At 37.0% G+C, this 20,420-nt stretch overlaps 2 protein-coding genes across 2 annotated transcripts; both read left to right on the top strand.

The window, feature by feature from the left end:
• The first annotated feature begins 1,071 nt into the window (after positions 1-1,071).
• On the top strand, positions 1,072-3,372 carry LOC113099882 (secreted frizzled-related protein 2-like). The gene is made up of 3 exons (XM_026265023.1): positions 1,072-1,621; positions 1,720-1,800; positions 2,712-3,372. The coding sequence occupies exons 1-3, from the start codon at positions 1,123-1,125 to the stop codon at positions 3,017-3,019; spliced, it is 888 nt and encodes a 295-aa protein (XP_026120808.1). The 5' UTR covers positions 1,072-1,122; the 3' UTR covers positions 3,020-3,372.
• A 3,489-nt stretch (positions 3,373-6,861) lies between these two features.
• LOC113108491 (arfaptin-1-like) lies at positions 6,862-15,820 on the top strand. Its single transcript, XM_026271663.1, has 8 exons — positions 6,862-7,108; positions 9,501-9,593; positions 10,252-10,342; positions 11,305-11,408; positions 11,858-12,079; positions 13,145-13,302; positions 13,400-13,574; positions 14,669-15,820. The coding sequence occupies exons 1-8, from the start codon at positions 6,980-6,982 to the stop codon at positions 14,822-14,824; spliced, it is 1,128 nt and encodes a 375-aa protein (XP_026127448.1). The 5' UTR covers positions 6,862-6,979; the 3' UTR covers positions 14,825-15,820.
• Positions 15,821-20,420: the final 4,600 nt, after the last annotated feature.

Here is a 20,420-nt window from a genome sequence, read left to right as displayed (position 1 = left end):
AAAAGGTAAACACCACAGCATTACTCACGAATGAATAAATGAAGTATAGAGCTACCAAATGAAAACCTTACCGCAAAAAAATCACTTGCAAAGTGAAACGTTACATATTTTCCGATAGTAATATGTGAAAAATTATTATTTTAATAAATTTTCATTGAAAGATTGTTTGAGGAGCCCAGAGTTGTTCTATACCTTAACAAAATGAAGTATAGCCTACTTATTTGTGTGATAGTTCACCCAAGGATTAATCATTTACTCTCCCTCAAGTTTGAGTAAGAAACTTGTTCAACGTCAGGGAGAGTTTTCATTTTTGGGTGAACTATCCCTTTAAGCAAACTTGAGGAAGGTTCAAGTATATTAGTATACAATGTATTCTTCTTGTGACCAAACTGGCATATTTAGTTTATAATAGTATACTGTTAAGTGTACTTGCAGTTTATTAGTAGCAAGTCTGGTACACAACTATATATGTGAACCTGGACCACAAAAGCAGTCTTAAGTGTAAATGTCCCGAAACTGAGATTTATGCATCATCTGAAATCTGAATAAATAAGATTTCAAATGATGTGTGGTTTGTTACGGATCAGACAATATTTTTGTGAGACACAACTATTTGAAAATCTGGAACTTGAGTGTGCAAAAACAATAAAATAATCGACATATTGATAAAATTGCCTTTAATTTTGTCCAAATTAAGTTCTTAGCAATGCATATTCCTAATTAATAATTAAGTTCTGAAATATTTACAGTAGGACGTTTACAACATATCTTCATGGAACATGATCTTAATGATTTTTTGGAAATTTAGATATTTTTTGGCTATTGCTTCAAATATGTATTTTTAAAATGAACTATTATTTTTTATGTTTAAGCATTTGTTTTGTATATAGGCTACTTAATTTTTGTATAGACCTCGATAGGTTTAAATCTCTTGATATAAACAGTAAGTGTGCAGGCAAGGAGGATGAATTACTTCGAACGCTGCTTCTAAAGAGCTTTATGAGCAGAAAACAGCAGGATGGACATCTGAGCTCCTTCCCTGGCTCCGCCCACACGGCGCTGGGAGAAGAGCAGGTAGAGAAGCGCGCTCACGCAGTGGTCCGTGCGCTCTCGAGTGGAACGATGTCGCGCGCGTGTCTGGCTCTGCTGCTCGCGCTCTCCTTACCTGGATATCTGCATGCGCTTCACGGATTATACGCCTTCGATCAGCCCGAGCTCTTTCAGAAGAAGAGCCACTGCAAACCCATACCTGCAAACCTGCTCCTGTGCCATGACATCGAGTACACGGACATGCGTCTGCCCAACCTCCTCGGACACGAGAGCATGTCCGAGGTCCTGCAGCAGGCATCCTCCTGGACCCCTCTGGTGCAAAAACAGTGTCACCCAGACACCAAGAAGTTTCTGTGTTCTCTGTTCGCTCCGGTGTGTCTGGATGATCTGGACGAGCCGATACAGCCGTGCAGGTCTCTGTGTGAGAGCGTGAAGAGCGGATGCGCTCCGGTGATGGCCGCCTTCGGGTTCCCTTGGCCGGACATGCTGGACTGCGCTCGCTTCCCTCTGGATAATGACCTGTGCATACCACCAGCGGGCGCAGATGCCCTAGTGCCAGTCACCAAGGAAGGTAAGAACTCACTTTTTAGATGCATCTTGACCCTTTACCTTTTCTGCTTTGTTGATTTAAAAAAAAAAAAATATATATATTTTTTTTTTTTTTGCCAGTTCCAAGGGTGTGTGATGCCTGCAAAGAAAAGCCTGAGAATGACAATGAAATTGTAGACAGCTTGTGCAAAAATGACTTTGGTAAGTCTTTATTTATTCACTGTTTTGTGCATTTCAATTAATGTAGGCCTAGTGGTTAATATAGTTTACACTCCATTAGGGAAATGCAGCCTAATGCAATATAAGCGAAGCTACACATTAAAAAATCCTGGGATGTTTCAAACCTAAATATGAACTATAACCCAACTTTTGGGTAAAAATTTTTTATTGAAAAATGTAACACAATGGTTCGGTCCATATTTGACCCAAAGTTGGGTTGAAACAACCCAAAAACATTAAGATCATTTACTCACCCTCGTGTTGTTCTGTAAGACTTGCTTTCTTTTTGCAGAATGCAAGTGAAGATATTTTTAGGAATGTTGTTTTTTTCGTCCGTACAATCCAAAACAGCACTAGACCGGAAAAAAATATATATATTTGTGTTAAACAGAAGAAAGAATTGCATACAGGTTTGGATCAACATGAGGACGATGAGAAAATGATCACAGAAATGTGTTATCTTCAAGAGATTTATCATTTAAACTCCACAAATAATTTAATCATTTTTAATGATTTATGCACGTATTTGAAAACCATCTGATGCTATGAAGAAACCCAGTCTGAAGAAACTATAATTTAACTTCGAGAGCCTTTTTAATCTCTAAAGAATCAATATTCGGCCGCTGATGGAAAACCTGCTTAGACCAGCCTAGACTGGTCTTAACTAATTTAGGATGCACTCAACCTGGTTTAGCTTGTTGAAAGATGCAAAAAATTCCTCTAAACCTAATCAAAAGACCGGCCCAACAAGTTTTTTTAAATCATATGATGTGAAAATAACACATTTACTTTAAAGAGTTTAGAGAAAAGTTGTTAATCTATTTGTTCCACCTTGAATTCAAGCTGCTGTTTATATAAATTGCTCTCAACCTTTAATCATATTTACACACCAGCTTTAAAGATCAAAGTCAAGGAGATCTCCTACATGAATGGCGACACCAAGATCATTCCAGAAACCAAGAGCAAAACGATCTACAAGCTGAACGGAGGCGTTACTGAGCGTGACCTCAAGAAGACGGTGCTCTGGCTGAAAGATGGTCTTCAGTGTGTGTGTGATGAGATGAACGACATCCATGCTGCTTATCTGGTGATGGGCCAGAAGATGGACGGAGATCTGGTCATCACGTCGCTGAAGCGCTGGCAGAAGGGTCAGCGCGAGTTTAAGAGAATTTCTCGCAGTATTCGCAAACTTCAGTGCTAGGAATCTCCTCCGATCAGAGCACACACACACACACACACACAAAAGGTCTTGAATATAAGACCAGTACCAGTCACACCATAGATCAATGCATTTCAAACCCTAAAGTCTGCTTTCCCAGGCCAGTCAGAGCTCAGGATTTAGGGTGATGGAAAATAGCACCTAGCATAGATTCATCTTTTTGTTTTCCCTCTTAAGTTTTGATCAGTCATATTAACTATTCACAAAACCCATTCGCTCATTCCTTTCTTCAAACATTTTTAACTATAGAGCCCCAAATAGAGTCTGACAAATTGGATTAAATGAACAAGATGTTGCATTATATCGCTAGAAGTGTGTGGAAAACCTGTCTAATTAACGAGTTATTAACTGCTATCCCGTTATATCCAGTGAACTAGAAATCTCCATCATCATTTGCTCGTCCTCAAGTCAGTCCAAACCAATCAGACTTTCATTCATCTTTCGAAACACAAATGAAGATTTGTTTCATGAAACTTGAGAGATTTCTGTCCCTCCATTGGAAGCCCGTGCCTTCAGTTTAATAAAAGCTCTTTAAACATATAAACATTGATCAGTGTGCATGCGTGAGCACAAACATATGGTGAATGGATGCTCGGTAATTTATTCATGACTCACAATAAGCAGTTAGGTTTGTTTTTGTGTCACACAGACGCATGTTTGAGCTTCAAGAACCAATGAGATCCTCTATCAAATATCATTAAGAAGCATGTTTTTTTAGCAATGCATGGTCTTTGTGGACTTGAATCTGCCGCAGTAAATAAGTGAGAGCGCTGAAGTGTGAGAAGTTTTGCTTTTATCAGCACAGAGAGATAGCTGGCTCTATTCTCAACATTAAAAATAGATATCCCATGTAACACCAGCCTGTATGTTAATGTGAATGTTTTCATTTCTCCCCAGATGAGCAACACACTCATATTTTCTTTAGCCCAGACTTTATGTCTTCTTTCTACTTGAGCCTAATTACTGCACTGTATCTGTATTGTATCTTTTAAACTACAATCAGCAGTTTTATATAGTATTGGTGTATTTCCTTTCTGTGTCAGCTATTTTAATAATGTTGTTCTGTATGGGTCTGTGTCTTGTTAAGCTCACAGAGTTGTTTGCCTAAATATCCTCAGTATTAGAGTAAGGTCACATGCTGCACCGTTACAGCAGAGTTGATTTAATTGTTTTATTGTGCAGTTAGTCGGTGGAAAACATCTCAAGATAATATCCAAACTTTTGTGGTACTCTGTAAATATTCAGATTTTTATGCTTGTACATAGTTTCAATATGTTGTCATGTTATTAGTGTAAGTGCATTCATTTACACCCACCGCCATGTAATGTAATTTGTATCATTTTTCTTCAACAGCCACACAATACAAAATAAGAGCAAATAAAATTCAAAAGAAAATCATAAGCAGTGTTTTTTTTTTTTTTTTTTTACAATACAAAGATTGTTAGACATTAGTAATGTTTTCTATTGTTGCAGGTATTTGTAGTCTTTAGTTCCCCCTACTGGATGGCTTTCAATTCTGATTTTTATTTTTTATGTATTTTTTAAATAAATCTGCCTTTTAAACATCAGTGCGGAGAGCATATTTTAACTTAAAAATATGTGCATATTATTTTTATTTTTTTGTTTACTGTTAAAATTAGGGCTGCCAACAAAATTGAATCACAGTTCCTAATCTGAAGGCAATGCTACTCAAACTAAATATCGCATTATATCCAGCTGTATTATAAGAAAATATACATTTTACATTAAAATTCCAGAAAAAAGTAACTTAAAATAAAAGGTGCTATACATGCACTCAAAACACTGCAGATATTTCACTCTAAAAGCACATAATTTGATATGAAAATAGTTTGATAGCAGGTCTAATTATTTTATTATTCTATTGGTGATTAAATACAATATGATGCTCACAAAAATGATTAATGCTGGCATGGAAACTAACTGAATCCAAATGAGTTGAAGTATAAACTAAACTAAAATAAATATGCATTAAATCTAAATACAAGTGCATTTATTTACATCCACCACCAAGTAATGTGATTTGATTATTGATGGTTTGTAGCATTTGTAGAACAAGAGCAAGTAGATTTCAAAATCAAATCATGAACTGTTTTTTAAATGAAAGTTAAATAACACACCTGGCTACTATAAAAGCACATGAAAAGTAGACTGGTTTTGATGGATGCTGCTGGTTGTGTAGTTGCTGTGTGATGCTGTGCATTGTTTCCCGATGTTGCATTGTTGATTTGACCACTAGGAGACAGACATGCTGTGGCTCGAGGAATATCTGCTCACACACGTCCTCTTCCGGGTGTTTGAAAGTGCTTTCTCTGAGCTGTGTGTGGAGGGATTCGCTGGGTGTCGAATGAGACCCACAGTAACTCGAACTCAAACCGAGCCCATTTTTAGGAAAAGATCCGTGCAGCGTGGAAGAGACAGGCTGTGATCCGCGTGCAGGTGAGTGAGTGCTGCTGGACGAACAACTGTTGCGTCGCTGCTCGTGTGTGTGTGTGTGATGGCTTCAGTGTGCAGGGATGATCCTATGTCTCTCCTGTCATGATGAAAAGTGACTGAAGGAAATTCAGCCAGACAGAATAACAGACCGTCGACGTTTCACGCCTTGGATGATGAGGAGATGAGAAGCGTTGGGGTGAAAAAAACTTAATGTCACTTAGTCATTGATATAATAGCAATTATGCTGATGCTTAATGACGCTCGTATAATTGATATAAAAGCTGCATAGAGAGTAAAAGTGCAGGTTTATGGCGTTTTGTAACGCGCTCGAGGAATAGGAAGTAACTCAATCGCAACTTTGTGACGCGCGGCGCAACAATGTAGCAACAGAGAGATTGAAACTCCCGGGAGGAAGAAGGCAGCTTGTGTTTACAAAGCAAATGTTTTTTAACAAACACCTTGTATATGTGCGTGTTGTGTCGTCGGAAAGTAAAAAAAAAAGGGTTTACGTATCCATGATGCGAATTCTACTGTGGTAAAGGATTAGCTTATGAATATTAACTAGGTCACGTGACTGGACGCTCCAACGAATGAGTGCAAAGCGTGACCGAAGCCTTCGCCGTATTAGGTTTCATCATTTTATTTTGGCTTTTTTTTTTTTTTTTTTTTTAGTTTCCTTTAATTTTCCTTGGCCTACTTTTACCATCCTTCTATCAAAACGAAATAGATGCTTAAACTTTATGAATATTTTATTTCAAACTGACTGAATCATCACAATTTACAATGTCCTGTCACAAGATGGTTTAAACATGTACACATTTTAATTACATGCTGACACTATGGAATTTGACCGATCAAGTGTATAAACATGTAAGAGTTTGCTTTTGCCATTTAATTGATCATTTTTTATATTGTCGTTTGCTGAACATGAAAATATGTCGAACTCAATAATAAAATGACATCTTAGTCTTGGTTTAGAGAAAACTGTAATTGGAGCTCATAATAAGTGCACTTTCTAGGTTAACTCATACCGAGAGATTAGATTATTCATTAAGCTGCACTGTAGCTCATCATATAAGAGAATAATTCATAATTCTCCTCTTAACCATCTGTTTCCTTATTGAACCATAAACACTTTGGATGTGAGTCGTGTAGACTGATGTACAAAGTGCTGTTTCATTTCAGCATTCAACGCTGGTTTCTGGGTATATCTGATCTGTAATAATTACAGGTTGTATGTACTTCAGACAGACTTTTGTTCCGTGATGCGCCTCATAATGCCAGAACGCCTTCCTGAACCTCAGCCTCAAGAAGGGAAGACTGTCGGTCCGTGGCTCACTCCTATGTTTACTTTCAGGAATGTCAGAAGCTAGTTTTGTCTCGGAGAAAGATGCTTCTCAGGATAATCGGTCGGACCCTAATGAGCAGGGCCCTCAAAATACTGCTGACTCTCTAGAGCAAAGCAGAAACAGCCTGGATGAGACACACATGACTGAAATTGACATCAGTGAGGACAAGGACGCTGGAAAACACAAATATACTCCCAGTGATGATGATGGTGATGATTCTCAGGCCCAGAGGAAAACTAGTGGAATAATTGAGGATGATGTTGAAGCGGTGAGCAGTGTGGAAACAGACGCTGATGTGAAGCTTGGCTTATGCTTGATCTCACTCCTGCATGTTGCTGTTCATTTGATTTAGCCGAGTTTTCTGTGAATTTAGAAGAGCTAGAACTCTGCCTGAGTGAATTATGAATCATATCTCTCTCATGTCTTCGTGAGGTCTCCTATATTTCTCTCAGCAGGTGGTGGTGCATTTCTTTACCCTGTTATGATTGCATTTAAATATTTAACTATTTAAGTTTTTTATTTTACAGTATTTTATGTAGTTAATGTTACATTATGTATATGTTTTTTTTTCAGAATTTTAATAACATAACCATTTATTGGTCATCAGCCATAAGATTTATTTTCAATTATAATTATATATCAGTGATCATCTCTATTTATTAATGATGCTCTTAATGCAACAGGGGACTCCTAGCAGAGAAGTGTGAGCATTTCTTTCTAAAGCAGATGATTAGTTTGGTTTAGTTTTTTTTTTTTTGCCAGTGTTTCATTATATAGTGTATTTTCATTTGCTGCAATGTCACTTTTTTTCTTGCCAATTAGGTTTTTTCAACAAACAATATTTTTTGAAGTACAAATACTTTTTTTTAATAAACAACAGGACACTTCTATCAACTTCTATTACCAACAAGGGTTTTTCTATTTTTCGATTTACTTTTTTACTTTTTACAATAACAACCAGACGTTTTAGAGCCGGTCCTGATGAGAAAATGTTTATTTGATGCTTTATCTTATTAAAAGTTTTTCCTTTTCTTCTGATAACTAAGAGGTTTGCTTTAGAGATCCATCTTTAATTTTTTATGAGGAGATGGCTATAAGGGCTCTGTCTGAATATACACTGTGTGCTGTTTTCACCGGCCAGACAAAGCGTCCGGTCTTCACCGAGCCTCTCAGCAGAACACTAACCTTAATAGCTGTTTTTGTAGTTACACATTAAGCCACATGCAAGGGCACGGAGAAATCAAACCACCTTGAATTACGCTGTTATTTAGCTTAAACTGCAACCTGATACCAAATAGTGACAAAAAACTGCTCATATCTGGCTTTTTATTTGCATATGTATCTGAAGAAGGCACTTTAGGGTTTATAGATGTTTGTAGTATAGAGCTGAAAGTCTGAAATATATCAGCACTGGTCAAAATCAACATTGGATATTAAATTGCGAATGCTCATTTCCATCTGTTTTTTACCTTTGCTATTATGTAGCACGAATTTAACACTGTTAGCAGATCTTTATCTTAAAATTATATACAACTTTTACATTTATTTGTTTTATTTTTGCATGAATTTTTATGCAACCCAGTATAGAAGCAATATAGAAACTATTATCAGTCATCAGGGACTTGTTTAATAAGATTTTTTTAGCAGAATTATTTTTTATCTTATGCTAATTTAGCAAAAAATAATTAAGTAAATAGTTAAAATAATTTTAGCTGCTGTTTTTTGTGTTTGCTTGGTTTTTATTTTGTGTTTATGTAAATCCTGTGTCGGTGCATCTTTGCATGTCCACTTTTCATTCATTATTAAATTAAATGAGACAAATCGAGGACTCTCTGGTGGGGAATTCAACAGCATTACAGCATGTAATATTTATTAAAACAATAGGTCAGATTTAGCCCTAATTGGTGCATTTTGTCTTTTGTCAAGACTATATGTTATACACCAGTTATATTGAACACTGTGTAGTGTCAGCTGCCGAAAAAGCCAACACCTACTGTACTGTTTTGTAAAAAATATGTCATTTTATCATATTCCAGCATAGGATTAATTCCATTCAAAAGAGTCTCCTATGCTCTTAGGGTTGCATTTATTTGATAGACATGCAGTAAGTAAATAATTTAAAATAACTTTTCTATTTTATTTTATTTTATAATTCATTATTGATTTAGTTAAATGTATGCATTGTTTTAAATGTGAAAATGATGTCTATCTAATAATAAATTGAATGCATCATCGCTAAATAAAAGTATAGCATTTTTGCTTATTTCCAATCATATTTGTGAATGTATATGAAAATGTGTCCCAAACTGATAAAAATGATCACCAGATGGCAGTGCAGTCAGACTGGGCTATCATTCCTGTAGCTGTAGTAGTACAACTCCCCGGTTGATGTTAAATAATTCTTCTACAGCAGCAGCTGACCTGATCAGGTTTATACAGCTGTATTTTCTCTGCTTGTGGTGCTGCAGTTAACCCTTCACGAGCCTGACGAGCTGCGGCTGTGCAAAGCTTTCTGGTGGTGGCAGCGCTCTGCATCTGAACTCTAGCTTTAATGCTGTTTCTGTCCTAGTTCTCCTAGTTATTGTGTGTGTGTGTGTGTGTGTGTGTGTGTGTGTGTGTGTGTGTGTGTGTGTGTGTGTGTGTGTGTGTGTGTGTTGAAGGTGGCTATGGCAGAGGAGGCCCACAGAAGCCCAGCTGCTCAAATCTCAGTCACCAGAAACGGAGATGACAGTCACCAGGAAGTGTTTCAGAGGGTAAGTACCCATCATGCACCGCTTCCACTGTTTCTTGTCTTTTGATCCTCTAAAAGTACCTGTTTCAAGCAATGTTTCGCCAAAATTAGTCGAGAATGGTGTCTAGCACCTCTTTTAACCCTTGATTATACATGCATTTGGTTTCGCCAGATGTGTACAATATGAAACAATGGTACTAGAATGACAAGGTGAGTTTCTTAGCAACAGACGAAAACAGTCATGAATTAATTAGTGCTTACCTCATTAAATATTCATGAACTCTGTACAGTCACAGAAACTTTCACACACACACACTGTATTTAGTTTCGGTGTCCGAGGGGACTCAAGAAGACTCAAAATGCTGTAATTTGCTTTTATGCACTTGTGCATTTAAGGTGACTTATAACACACACTGCAGATTTACCAATAGTTTTTACCAATAATATGCCCGTTATAGATTGTATGGTCAAATTTATGTTATTCACCTCAATTAGTTTTCAGTGTTTGGATTTAAACAAGCTAATATCCCTGGTACCCAATGTGCTTTAACCCTTTTTAAATGTACAAAACTGATACTGTTTTGAAATTAATGATTGAAAAGGGAAAACATGGCACACTGCTTTTTTGTGATATCATACATTTTTATTCTTGTTCTCTCCCCAATTTTATTTATTTCCAGGGTGTTTCACACATCGTCTCCTCTGGACCAATCACATCACACTTCAACAGCTCACCTGAAGACTGTGCGGTGAATGAGGGAGAGTACACAGGTAAAACTAATCATTGAACATGACTATCATCTGAGTATTCTGGTGTAACGTTGCTCATTTAAAACACTTCTTTCAGTGTAATAAATGAGATCAGGTTAGGGTTGTTGTATTTTAGGTGCGTAGTGTTAGAATATCCTCTCTCTGTCCAGTTCCTCTAATGTGAACCACATTTGTTTGTCTGTGTTTCTCTTTGAGTGTGTTGCAGAGAAAAGCACAATTTGAATTTGAAAAGATAGGTGTTCCTGTCTCATTACCGAGTCGTCTGTGATCTTTTTTCCCCTATCTACTTCCCCTTTCATTATTTCATCCTCGTCTACTGTGTGAATTAATTAGGACGGAAACTTGGCAAGCGGTCATTAGTTTGGTGTCATTGCTGACCACCTCTTTATTATTCCTCTATCTCACATGTCACTGATCAGCTGAGGAGAATATGAAGCTGGATTCATTCATGTGCTGCAGTCGCAATATAATGTCTATAGGGGTTTAGGATTAGACAAAAAAACGTTGGGTTTCGATTGGAATAATTAAAACAATATTTGGCTGAGTGTGTTTTTGTGCTGGTACTTTAGCTGGTTTATAGGCTTGTGATGGATAAATATTACACTAAAACTGCCAGTAGGGGGCAGTAAGTCCCTCTGTTAATGAACGATTCACTGAATCATTCATTCAAACGATTCATTCAAAACGCTTGATTCATTTAGAAACCAACCAAGTGACTCTCTTTATGAATGGATCATTGAATCACTAACTCAAATGATTCATTCATTCCAATGCATTTTATTTAACACCAGTGTTTTTCAGTAGTTCGGTCTGTTTTAGTTCACAGTAACAACACTGATGTGATTTGTCAAACACAGAATTATCTTGGATGTTAATATTGATTGACTTGATTTAGCCAATCATCATCGTCTTATCAAATCAGATAGCCTTATTTTAGTAACCGGATGTGGTTCTGTCATCAGGTGCTTTGTCAGAGTCAGGAGCAGTGGTCCTCGCTGATGACATTAAGAGTCCTGCCATCGAGAAACTGGAGCTGATGAGGAAGTGGAGCATCAACACTTATAAAGTGAGGGATTGCTGTCGTAGTGGTTATGACGTGTCTCACTCATCCACGTGTTTAGCGTTAACATGCACGTGCAATTCTACTTTAGTCTGGCTTGTGACATTTCTCAGATATGATCCCTTTTCATCTTCTCTATAATATTGCTGTTACAAAAGATACAGAGTTCTATATATCCTCTATGCCCCTTTAAAAAAATCCTTTCTTATTGCCCAATTTGCATTGTTAGGTGGCTTTTTTTTCTTAGTGATACATAAAAATGTAAGTTGGCAACTGCATGTCTTTTAAGAATTAAAAAAAGCATATTTTATGAATTGCAAATCTTTACTGTTCTACCGAAGAAAAAAAAGTCACCTGCATCTTGATTGGGCTGAGGGTGAGTAAACAAACAGCACATTTTATTTTTGGGTGACGTGTCTCTTTAACAGATTTTGTATCTTGTGCTTGTCTTGCAGTGCACGAAGCAGATTCTGTCGGAGAAGTTAGGACGCGGCTCTCGTACGGTTGATCTGGAGCTGGAGGCTGAGATCGAGATTCTTCATGAAAACAAGCGAAAGTATGAGCATGTTATCAAGCTGGCGCAGACGCTGTGCATGCAGCTGGCGCAGACGCTTCAGACACAGAGACAGCTGGGCGACGCGTTTGCTGACCTTAGTCTCAAAACACCTGAGTTACATGCAAGTATAAAACTATTTAAAGAAGCTTCTCCCTGTAATGTTGCATCAGCCATAGCCTCTTGATTTTAAACAAAATTCCATCAGTTAAATAAAAAAAAACGGATGGTAAGTGGATTAAATTTTAAATGTGGTTATAAATGATGCATACACATTTTAACATTGTTTTCACTCTTACTATCAGTATTTTGAGAGCCAACGATCTCAGAGCATCTCACAAAAATCCTACACATTTTTTTTTTAGGTTTTAAATTGCAAAATAAAAAAAAAAGTGCACACTTTCTGGTTGTCAAACTTAGGTCTTCACTATCACCTTTATATCAGTTTGTCACATCCTTGCTGAATAAGTCTTAATTAAAAAAATAAAATAAAATGTATGACCTAAAACTTTTGAATGTAAAGTGTATATTGTTACAAAACATTTCTGTTTATTATTTATTTATTTAAATGCTGTTATTTAGTTATTCATCAAATAATACTGAAAAAATATCACAGGTTAAAAAAATAAGCAAACCCTTATATATTTTCATGATTTCTGAAGATCAAGTTACACTGAAGACTGGAGTAATGATGCTTAAAATACAGTTTTAATCGCAGAAATAAATTACACTTCAACAGATACCCGCATTGAAAACCGCTATTTTAGATTATAATAATATTTCCCAATATTACACATTTTTCTGTATTTTTGATCAAATAAATACAGCCTTTATTTCTTTTAAAATCATTAAAAATCTTACAGATCCCAAACTTCTGACCAGCAGTGTTTACAAACTAATATTTCACTCTAATCCAACACAGATAAGTCTGCATAGAATATGGATTGCCTTCCATACAGTATAATTCCTTCATGGACTGTTTGGACACACTTCTGGTATTGATGTTTCCACCATGAATACTAAATACTTCATGACTGGACTCTATCCAGAAATTGCATTGGCTCTCGAAGAGTAACATTTCATTTCATTCATTTTATTTGCAGACGTCAAATAGTCTCAGTGCACAGTTTCTGTGTCATTCTAGAAGCTGCAAATACAGATGCAATCTCTATTTATTAATGTGTTTCAGGAGGAATTCGGCTACAATGCTGAAACCCAAAAACTCCTTGCCAAAAATGGAGAGACTCTATTAAGAGCTATCAACTTCTTCATCTCCAGTGTACAAACTCTAGTGGATAAAACTATAGAGGACACCTTGGTCAACATCAAGCAATACGAAGCAGCGAGGTCTGAATAGATCTTCACAAGCCACTGTGTACTACTTTATATTCATTTATTGAGCAAAGCGACCCTCATTCTCTAAATTCTGTGCTCTTTTGGGTAGGATTGAGTATGATGCGTATCGCACAGATTTAGAGGAGCTCAATCTGGGTCCACGGGATGCCAACACGCTTCCCAAAATCGAGCAGTCACAGCAACGTTTCCAGATCCACCGCGAAAAATACGAAAAGATGCGCATCGACGTCTCAGTCAAACTCAAGTTTCTGGAGGAAAACAAGGTAGGTCGAATGTATCTTGTGACGTTCGCTACATTCAAATAATCCTTTCATGCTTTGATCATTAACATATTAAAATGAAAGTTAATATGGTGAAAATCACTCTTGCTGCTAACAGGTTATGTGAGTTATTCTGTACATATAGGGTTAATGTTAGCAACGTTTGCGACCTAAAAAATAAAAATGACTTTAAATGTACATTTAAATCTTGCACCTTGTGATGCTGATGTTCCTGTAATCTTTTAGAATATATTACCTGCTCCGTCTCTGAAACGGAAACCTTCATTTTTGTCTGATCGTACCAAACCCTCTGTTTTTCTTGTTCTGTATCCCAGAAACAAAGCATTGCATTACAGAAGTAAATTATGTTGCAAAATAGAAATCATTACCGTCTCTAACCGCGAGAGGGCGCTCTGTGCTGCTCAGTGCTGCTGTAGTCCACACTGAAAACATAGAGCGCCCTCTCGCGGCTGGAGACGGTAATGTTTTCTCTTGGTTCTTGGTTCTAAATAAATGCAACTTGTAGTCCAGTGAGACTTACATATGTTTTTTTCCTCATCATGACCTATTCTTGGACTGATGCGACTTATACTCAGGTGCGACTTATAGTCCGAAAAATACAGTAATCTAAATGTAAACACATTTTAGGATATAATCAGCAATACAATCATTGAAAATGATTTTATTTTAATGTTTTCTTATGCATTGTTTGAATTTACTGAAATAGTTCAGAAACTATAAATCAGAGATTTATTCTGATTCATATTTTTAGATGACAGTTTTGGCTATCAAGTTTTATTTCTAGTGACATTCATAACCTGAGTATCTATGTTACCCTGGTCATTTATTTAGATGTTTTATTTCAATTTAAATACAGTATAGTGAATGCCAACGTTGCTATAACTAAAGCTCAGTCAAGTAAGTAAATAAATAAATATAAATGTTTTTTATAATTATTAATAACATGCACAATTACATGCCCAAAACAACAAGTCTCTTTCGTATTGATGTTAGTAGTTTTTTGTTTTCCCAGCACTGATGGTTTCTGCTTTCCTCTCTCAGGCTGTGTGTTACAGTTTTCATCCTCTTTCTCTCAGGTGAAGGTTTTACACAACCAGCTGATTCTCTTCCACAACGCCATCGCCGCGTACTTCGCAGGCAACCAGCAGCAGCTGGAACAGACCCTGAAACAGTTCCACATCAAACTAAAGTTACCCGGAGGAGAAACCCCCTCTTGGCTGGAGAAGCACTGAAAAGAAAACCACAAAGCAACCCTTATCACTCCTTTCCCTTTTGACTCCTTTCTGGACACTAAAACTCTCAATAAACCCATACGACGGGAGCCCGTTTTCATGTCCTTGCTGTGTCTGACTTCACACTTGAAGTTTAGTTTTGAAACTAATGCTTTTTCTCCAGGCAGAGAGTTTGAAACAATCGAGTTACCTGCCCTTTAATGGTAGACGAAATACAGACAAATAAACAGAAAGAAATGAATGTTGTAGAGATTATGATGATTTAAAATCAGTCTGAGACTGCTTGCTTTTTCACTCTTTTTAGACCAAATTTTTCTTTATGTAAACGCACTGTTATATTGGTATCAAATACATTGGCATAAATGTCCACGCTGGCATGTAGATCTGAAAAGCTGGCTTAATTTAGTACAAACTTGAAGTTTTGCTGTGCTGTCACAAGAAAGGGCAGGATAATCAGAGGCTGTGGATTAAATCGTTGGCTTCTTGTATCGTGATCCTTTTGTAGATCGCAGTGAAAGGTGACGAAGCTTTGTTTCTGACCTGATGTGCCTTGCTCTTTGTCAGTCATCGTCAGTGTTGTCAGGAGGTGGAAGAACGGACGCTCTCATTGCCTTCCTACAGAACACAGAATGGACCAATAAACACAGCCACACATGCATACAGACCAGCAGCTTGAAATTACAATCCATGCTATCTGTTCTTGTCCAGTTTGATTTTTTAAAGCATTGCATTTCTTCGATAACTAAGCCAGGAATCTATTTTGTATAAAATGTAAACCAAATTGATTTGATATTAGAGAGCATGCATCTGTGAGGACTGACTGACATGCATACACGCTTCTATATATTTGTAAAATCTTAAATGTTTGTAAAATCTTTGGGTATAAAATAATTTTTGTTTTTTGAGGATTTGTTGGTTAATGATGGATTGGGTGAAACAGACAGTCCTGAATGTTGAATCATGGGATACTATAAAAATAAAACGTTTTATTCTTAATTCTTGTGTATAACTCTCTTTTAATTCAAAATTATTAAATCCTTTCAGTGGTAAGTATTCATGTTTTTTTTTTTCATATTACATATGACGTCACAGTGGAGACTGCCTTCAGAGGGCGCTGTTGTCTTTCTTTCTTCACGCAGTGTTGTCACGGACTTTATCTAGTGTTACATAATCACTCAGTTATTCTCGACTTTTTGGTATCCAAAGCTCCTTTTGTCCCAGACAATATTAAAAAGCCTTCATATCTGAGCTGATAAGTACTTACGGTGCTTCTGTAATACAAATAAACTCAAAAGATTATGCCAGTTTAATGTGCATCTTTAGTTGTATGTTAATATACAATTAAATAATTATAAAAGGGCTTCCCTTGAAGTTTGTCGAGGTCTCCTAGTGGCTCCTAGTTTTATTATTATTATGCAAAACTATGATGGCATTGAGAATGTAGTTAATTACATTTTTACATTAAGTTGATAGAAACGGGCTTGAAGTAGCCTATGCTTGACTCTAGTGCCTAAAAGCAGCTTCATTTCGTTTCCCTAAAAAGCAAAATGTATGCAAATCACTGTGCGCTGCCTTTGGATTTGGAAAAAATGGTAATGGTATTCGAGCTCATACAGTTTTTGACTGAATACATTTCAGTCAGCAGTTCTTAAATTACCCTCGAATTGCTATTTGTTTCTGGACAATGCTCCATCATCTCCATGGTTGCCAAATAGACCTGCTTATGTTTAATAAACAGCCAGCCACACGTCAATATCAATATTTGTGTTACACCCGCCACAGCTTACGTCACACTTTTTCACCTGAGCCGGTCCCTGCACGTGCGCGTCAGCTCCGCTCGCTCCTCTCACGCGCACGAGCACGCGCACGCAGTCTGTCCGCTGGCTGTAACGCTCTGCATCTTCGAGCGTCGCTGCACTGTGTCTGAGCTCGACACACACCTGCTCTCGAGACATGCACCTGCCGCATCACACATTTATACATCCGTTCCTCAGACTGTAGACACGGTGAGTGCTTCAACCCAGTTTCAACAGCTTGTTTAGTTCTGTAAATGTAATAGTGGATTTTACAGGAAATTCAGCTGCTGAATGATTTTGATGTCCTGTTCTAGACCTTATGCGTCCCTTGGGCATATATGCATGTGTGTGTACCTTGTATTCCCACATTATGGGGACCAAGCGAGGATTGTAAGAACAGTACATTTTGACCTTGTGAGGACTTTTTTTCTGGTTCTGCTTATAAATCATACAGAATGAAGTTTTTTGAGAATGTAAAGGTGCCTGTAGTTATGTGTGAGGGGTAGGGTTAATGTAAGGTGATAGAATACCCCTTATGGCTTTGGAATGAACCCATGAAGCATGGAAACACATTATGTGTTTCTGAGTACACTGCAGATTGACAGCTGTATTGATTCCACCGTTCCAGCCATCATTCTCTCTGCTCTCTCCTCATTAACACTCATCTTTAGTTCTGTAGCCTTTAGTGTGATCGCGTCCCTGAAGGGTTTTACTGGAGGATCCTCATGAGTCAGCTGCTCTGTGATCTCTACAGACTTTAATAAGAACACTATAGCACGCTTCCTGCTCAAAAGCCACCAGTGCCTCCTTTATTTACCTTTATTGTGTCTGACCATGGCTCTGCAAACATTACATCATCTGAATTCTGTCATAAGTCGCCGTGCTTTCATAAAAGGTGAAGAGTGTAAAAATAGACTTTTGAAGGTTTGTGCTGTTTAATGACCCGAGGAGACCACTAGAGCTGCTTTTATTGTAATTCTCTGAAGCCGGCTTCTTTAGGAGACTGTCTCATTTCTCATGGTGAGATGAATCGGGAGACAATCCATTCAGGAGTTCTGGAACAAAGCTTCGGGAACAGTTTTCCCTCGGGGTGGGGTGAGCAGGGGGGGAGTCTGTTGTCATGTTGCCATGGTAACACACCCTAAAGTGCCCTTAAAGTACTGACTTGAAAGATTAGCATGGATACACTATCTTAGCATGACTGTGAATCTGTGAGCTGCTTTGGGTTCTGACAGTGAAGCTTTTTCGTTCTTTGGTGAATAGTTTATTGCTAACTGTACAGGAAATATCACAGTGTGGATTTGTAATCAATAAACACAGACATATTAAAGCTCAAATCTCTATTCACAGACAGACAGAACAGTTAATAGCAGAAATACAGCATCTGAGCAGAATTATTTATATGGTCTACTAAAATAGAAAGTTTAATTTTTTAACTAATCTTGTGTTTTCTTCATGTTTTCGTTTTTTATTTAAGCTTTGGTTTGTTTTTTGAAGGTACATTTTTGAAGCTTAAACTTAATTTTTATTTTAGTATTAGACATTTTAGTTTCAACTTATTTTATTTCAGTTCTGCCAATGCGACATTTCTAAAGTTTTTTTTTTTTTGCCTTTTCCCTTGTAGGCTTAATAATTGGTGACATTTAATAATTGTTCTTAAAAAATTATCTAATCAAATAAACGGATATTAAAGATCAAATTTCTATTCACAGAAATAATTAATAACAGGAATACAGCATCTGAACAGAAAACACTCTTATTTTTATGTTTTCAGTTTTCATCTCATTTTGTTAAAATACATTTATTTGAATTCTACGTTTATTTTTATTAAATGTTTTACATTTCAGTTAGTTGCCAACGCTGCATTTCTAATTTCCCAAGCTTTTTAAGCTCACATCTTAATCAATATAAATGATGTTTCTTCAGTATTTTATTTCATTTCATCTTTATTTCAGATACCAAAACAGATTTTTAATACTATCAATGAACAATAACAACACTGCTGTCATGCTATCGGTTCTAGCTTTACTTACTTATCTGGCAACCCAAGCCATTGATTCATTCCCTGTATAAAATGATCAGAAATCCAGTATGTTGATATTGCGCAGCCGCTCTATATTAAATGTGAATGTCATTTTGCTAGACATCAAGATGCATTAGGATTGTTTTGGTATTCCGGGAGCTTGGATTACACCAGTCTGCTTTTATTCCCACTCTCTTTGTTTGCACATGATGCTGTTTATATTTTATTGCGGTCATTTCACTGTCTACTATTACTAGCTGTTCCTGTTGGGACTTTGGCAGCGAGAGACAGAAAATCTGATCTGTTTGTGGTGAAGAACACGTGTATGTTAGTGTTGAGTGACCGTGATATGAGCATGTGTGTGTGTGTTTGTGTTTAAACTAAACGCTCATTCAGTTCAGAAGATTTAGTATTAATGCCCAGTACGCAGAATCAGTGACAGTTTCTCAGTCAGTGCACTTTTCAAGCTTTCCCAAGTGGACAGGATGATCTTCATGACTCAAATATCCCTCATGGGTTTCCCAGAAACTGAAAGGCCACAATAAAAATTCCTTCTCATATCAGATTTGTTCTGATTGATGCTTTAGTGTGTGTTGCGCAGAAATGGTTGTAGTTTGTGATTTAGATCGTTCTGGAGCTTTGCTTCTTTGAGCTTCAGCATTAAAGTGAAAGTGACATTCAGCCAAGTATGGTGACCCATACTCAGAATTTGTCATCTGAAGTGCACACACACACACACACACACACACTGTGAGCACACACCTGGAGCAGTGGGCAGCCATTTATGCTGCGGCGCCCGGGGGGCAGTTGGGGCTTCCCCTAAATTTGTCTTCTAGGAATTCTTGAAGATTTCCCTGATCTGATTCCCTCTTTCTGTCTCTTCATTATAAAATCATCCTCTCAATCTGTATTTAGGCCAAGCCTCATCCGGCCTCTCAGCTGTGGTTAAATTTAATAAGGAGAAGATTCATCAAAGAGAAATCACGACACTATCACACTAAGAAAAAACATTTCATTTGTTGAATTAAAAATAAATAAATCACCGACAGAATCAGACCAAGAGAGATTTATAATTAAAGATATTCTACACCTTTAGTATGCGTATTATCAGTACAAAATCAACTATATTACAATTCCATACTCAAACGTACATTCTCATCACTCTAGATTTTAAATGAAGTATTTATTGCAACATGTATTTATTTTTTTGTGTCAGAAATATTGATACAAATTTGTAATACAAAATAGTTTGAATGCAAATCTTAAATATGAATATTTTTTATTTAAAGTTAACGGAATAGTTCACCCCCCCCCCCCCCCCAAAAAAAAAAGAAAGAAAGAAAATTTGCTGGCCATCCAAGATTAAGATGAGTTTGTTTCTTCATCAGGTTTGTAGAAATGTAGCATTGCATCAGTGTCTCATCAGTGGATGCTCTGCAGTGAATGGGTGCCGTCAGAATGAGAGTCTGATAAAAACATCACAATAATCCACAGCACTCCAGTCCATCAGTAATATAACAATAACTGTGTCCTCAGTCACTGACTTAAAGAAAAGCAGAGAATATTTCCCTTTTGCGAGGTCTAAAATGTAACAGCTGGTAAAAGATAAAAGTAGGCCACACATTGACTGTAATATGTGCTACAGAAAATTACGGTGGTCAGCGTTCCTGAATGTTTTCCTTGCTGTATGTATTTGACATATACTGAGATCCACAAATCATCAGCATCACACTTGGCATTGCATGAATGTTTGCCTCATGATTTGCATAGCAGATGA

This window comes from Carassius auratus, chromosome 1, assembly GCF_003368295.1.
Source record: "Carassius auratus strain Wakin chromosome 1, ASM336829v1, whole genome shotgun sequence".
NCBI classification, from domain to species: domain Eukaryota; kingdom Metazoa; phylum Chordata; class Actinopteri; order Cypriniformes; family Cyprinidae; genus Carassius; species Carassius auratus.
The sequence above is the reverse complement of the archived record's forward strand: the minus strand, read 5'-3'. Positions and strand labels throughout refer to the sequence as shown.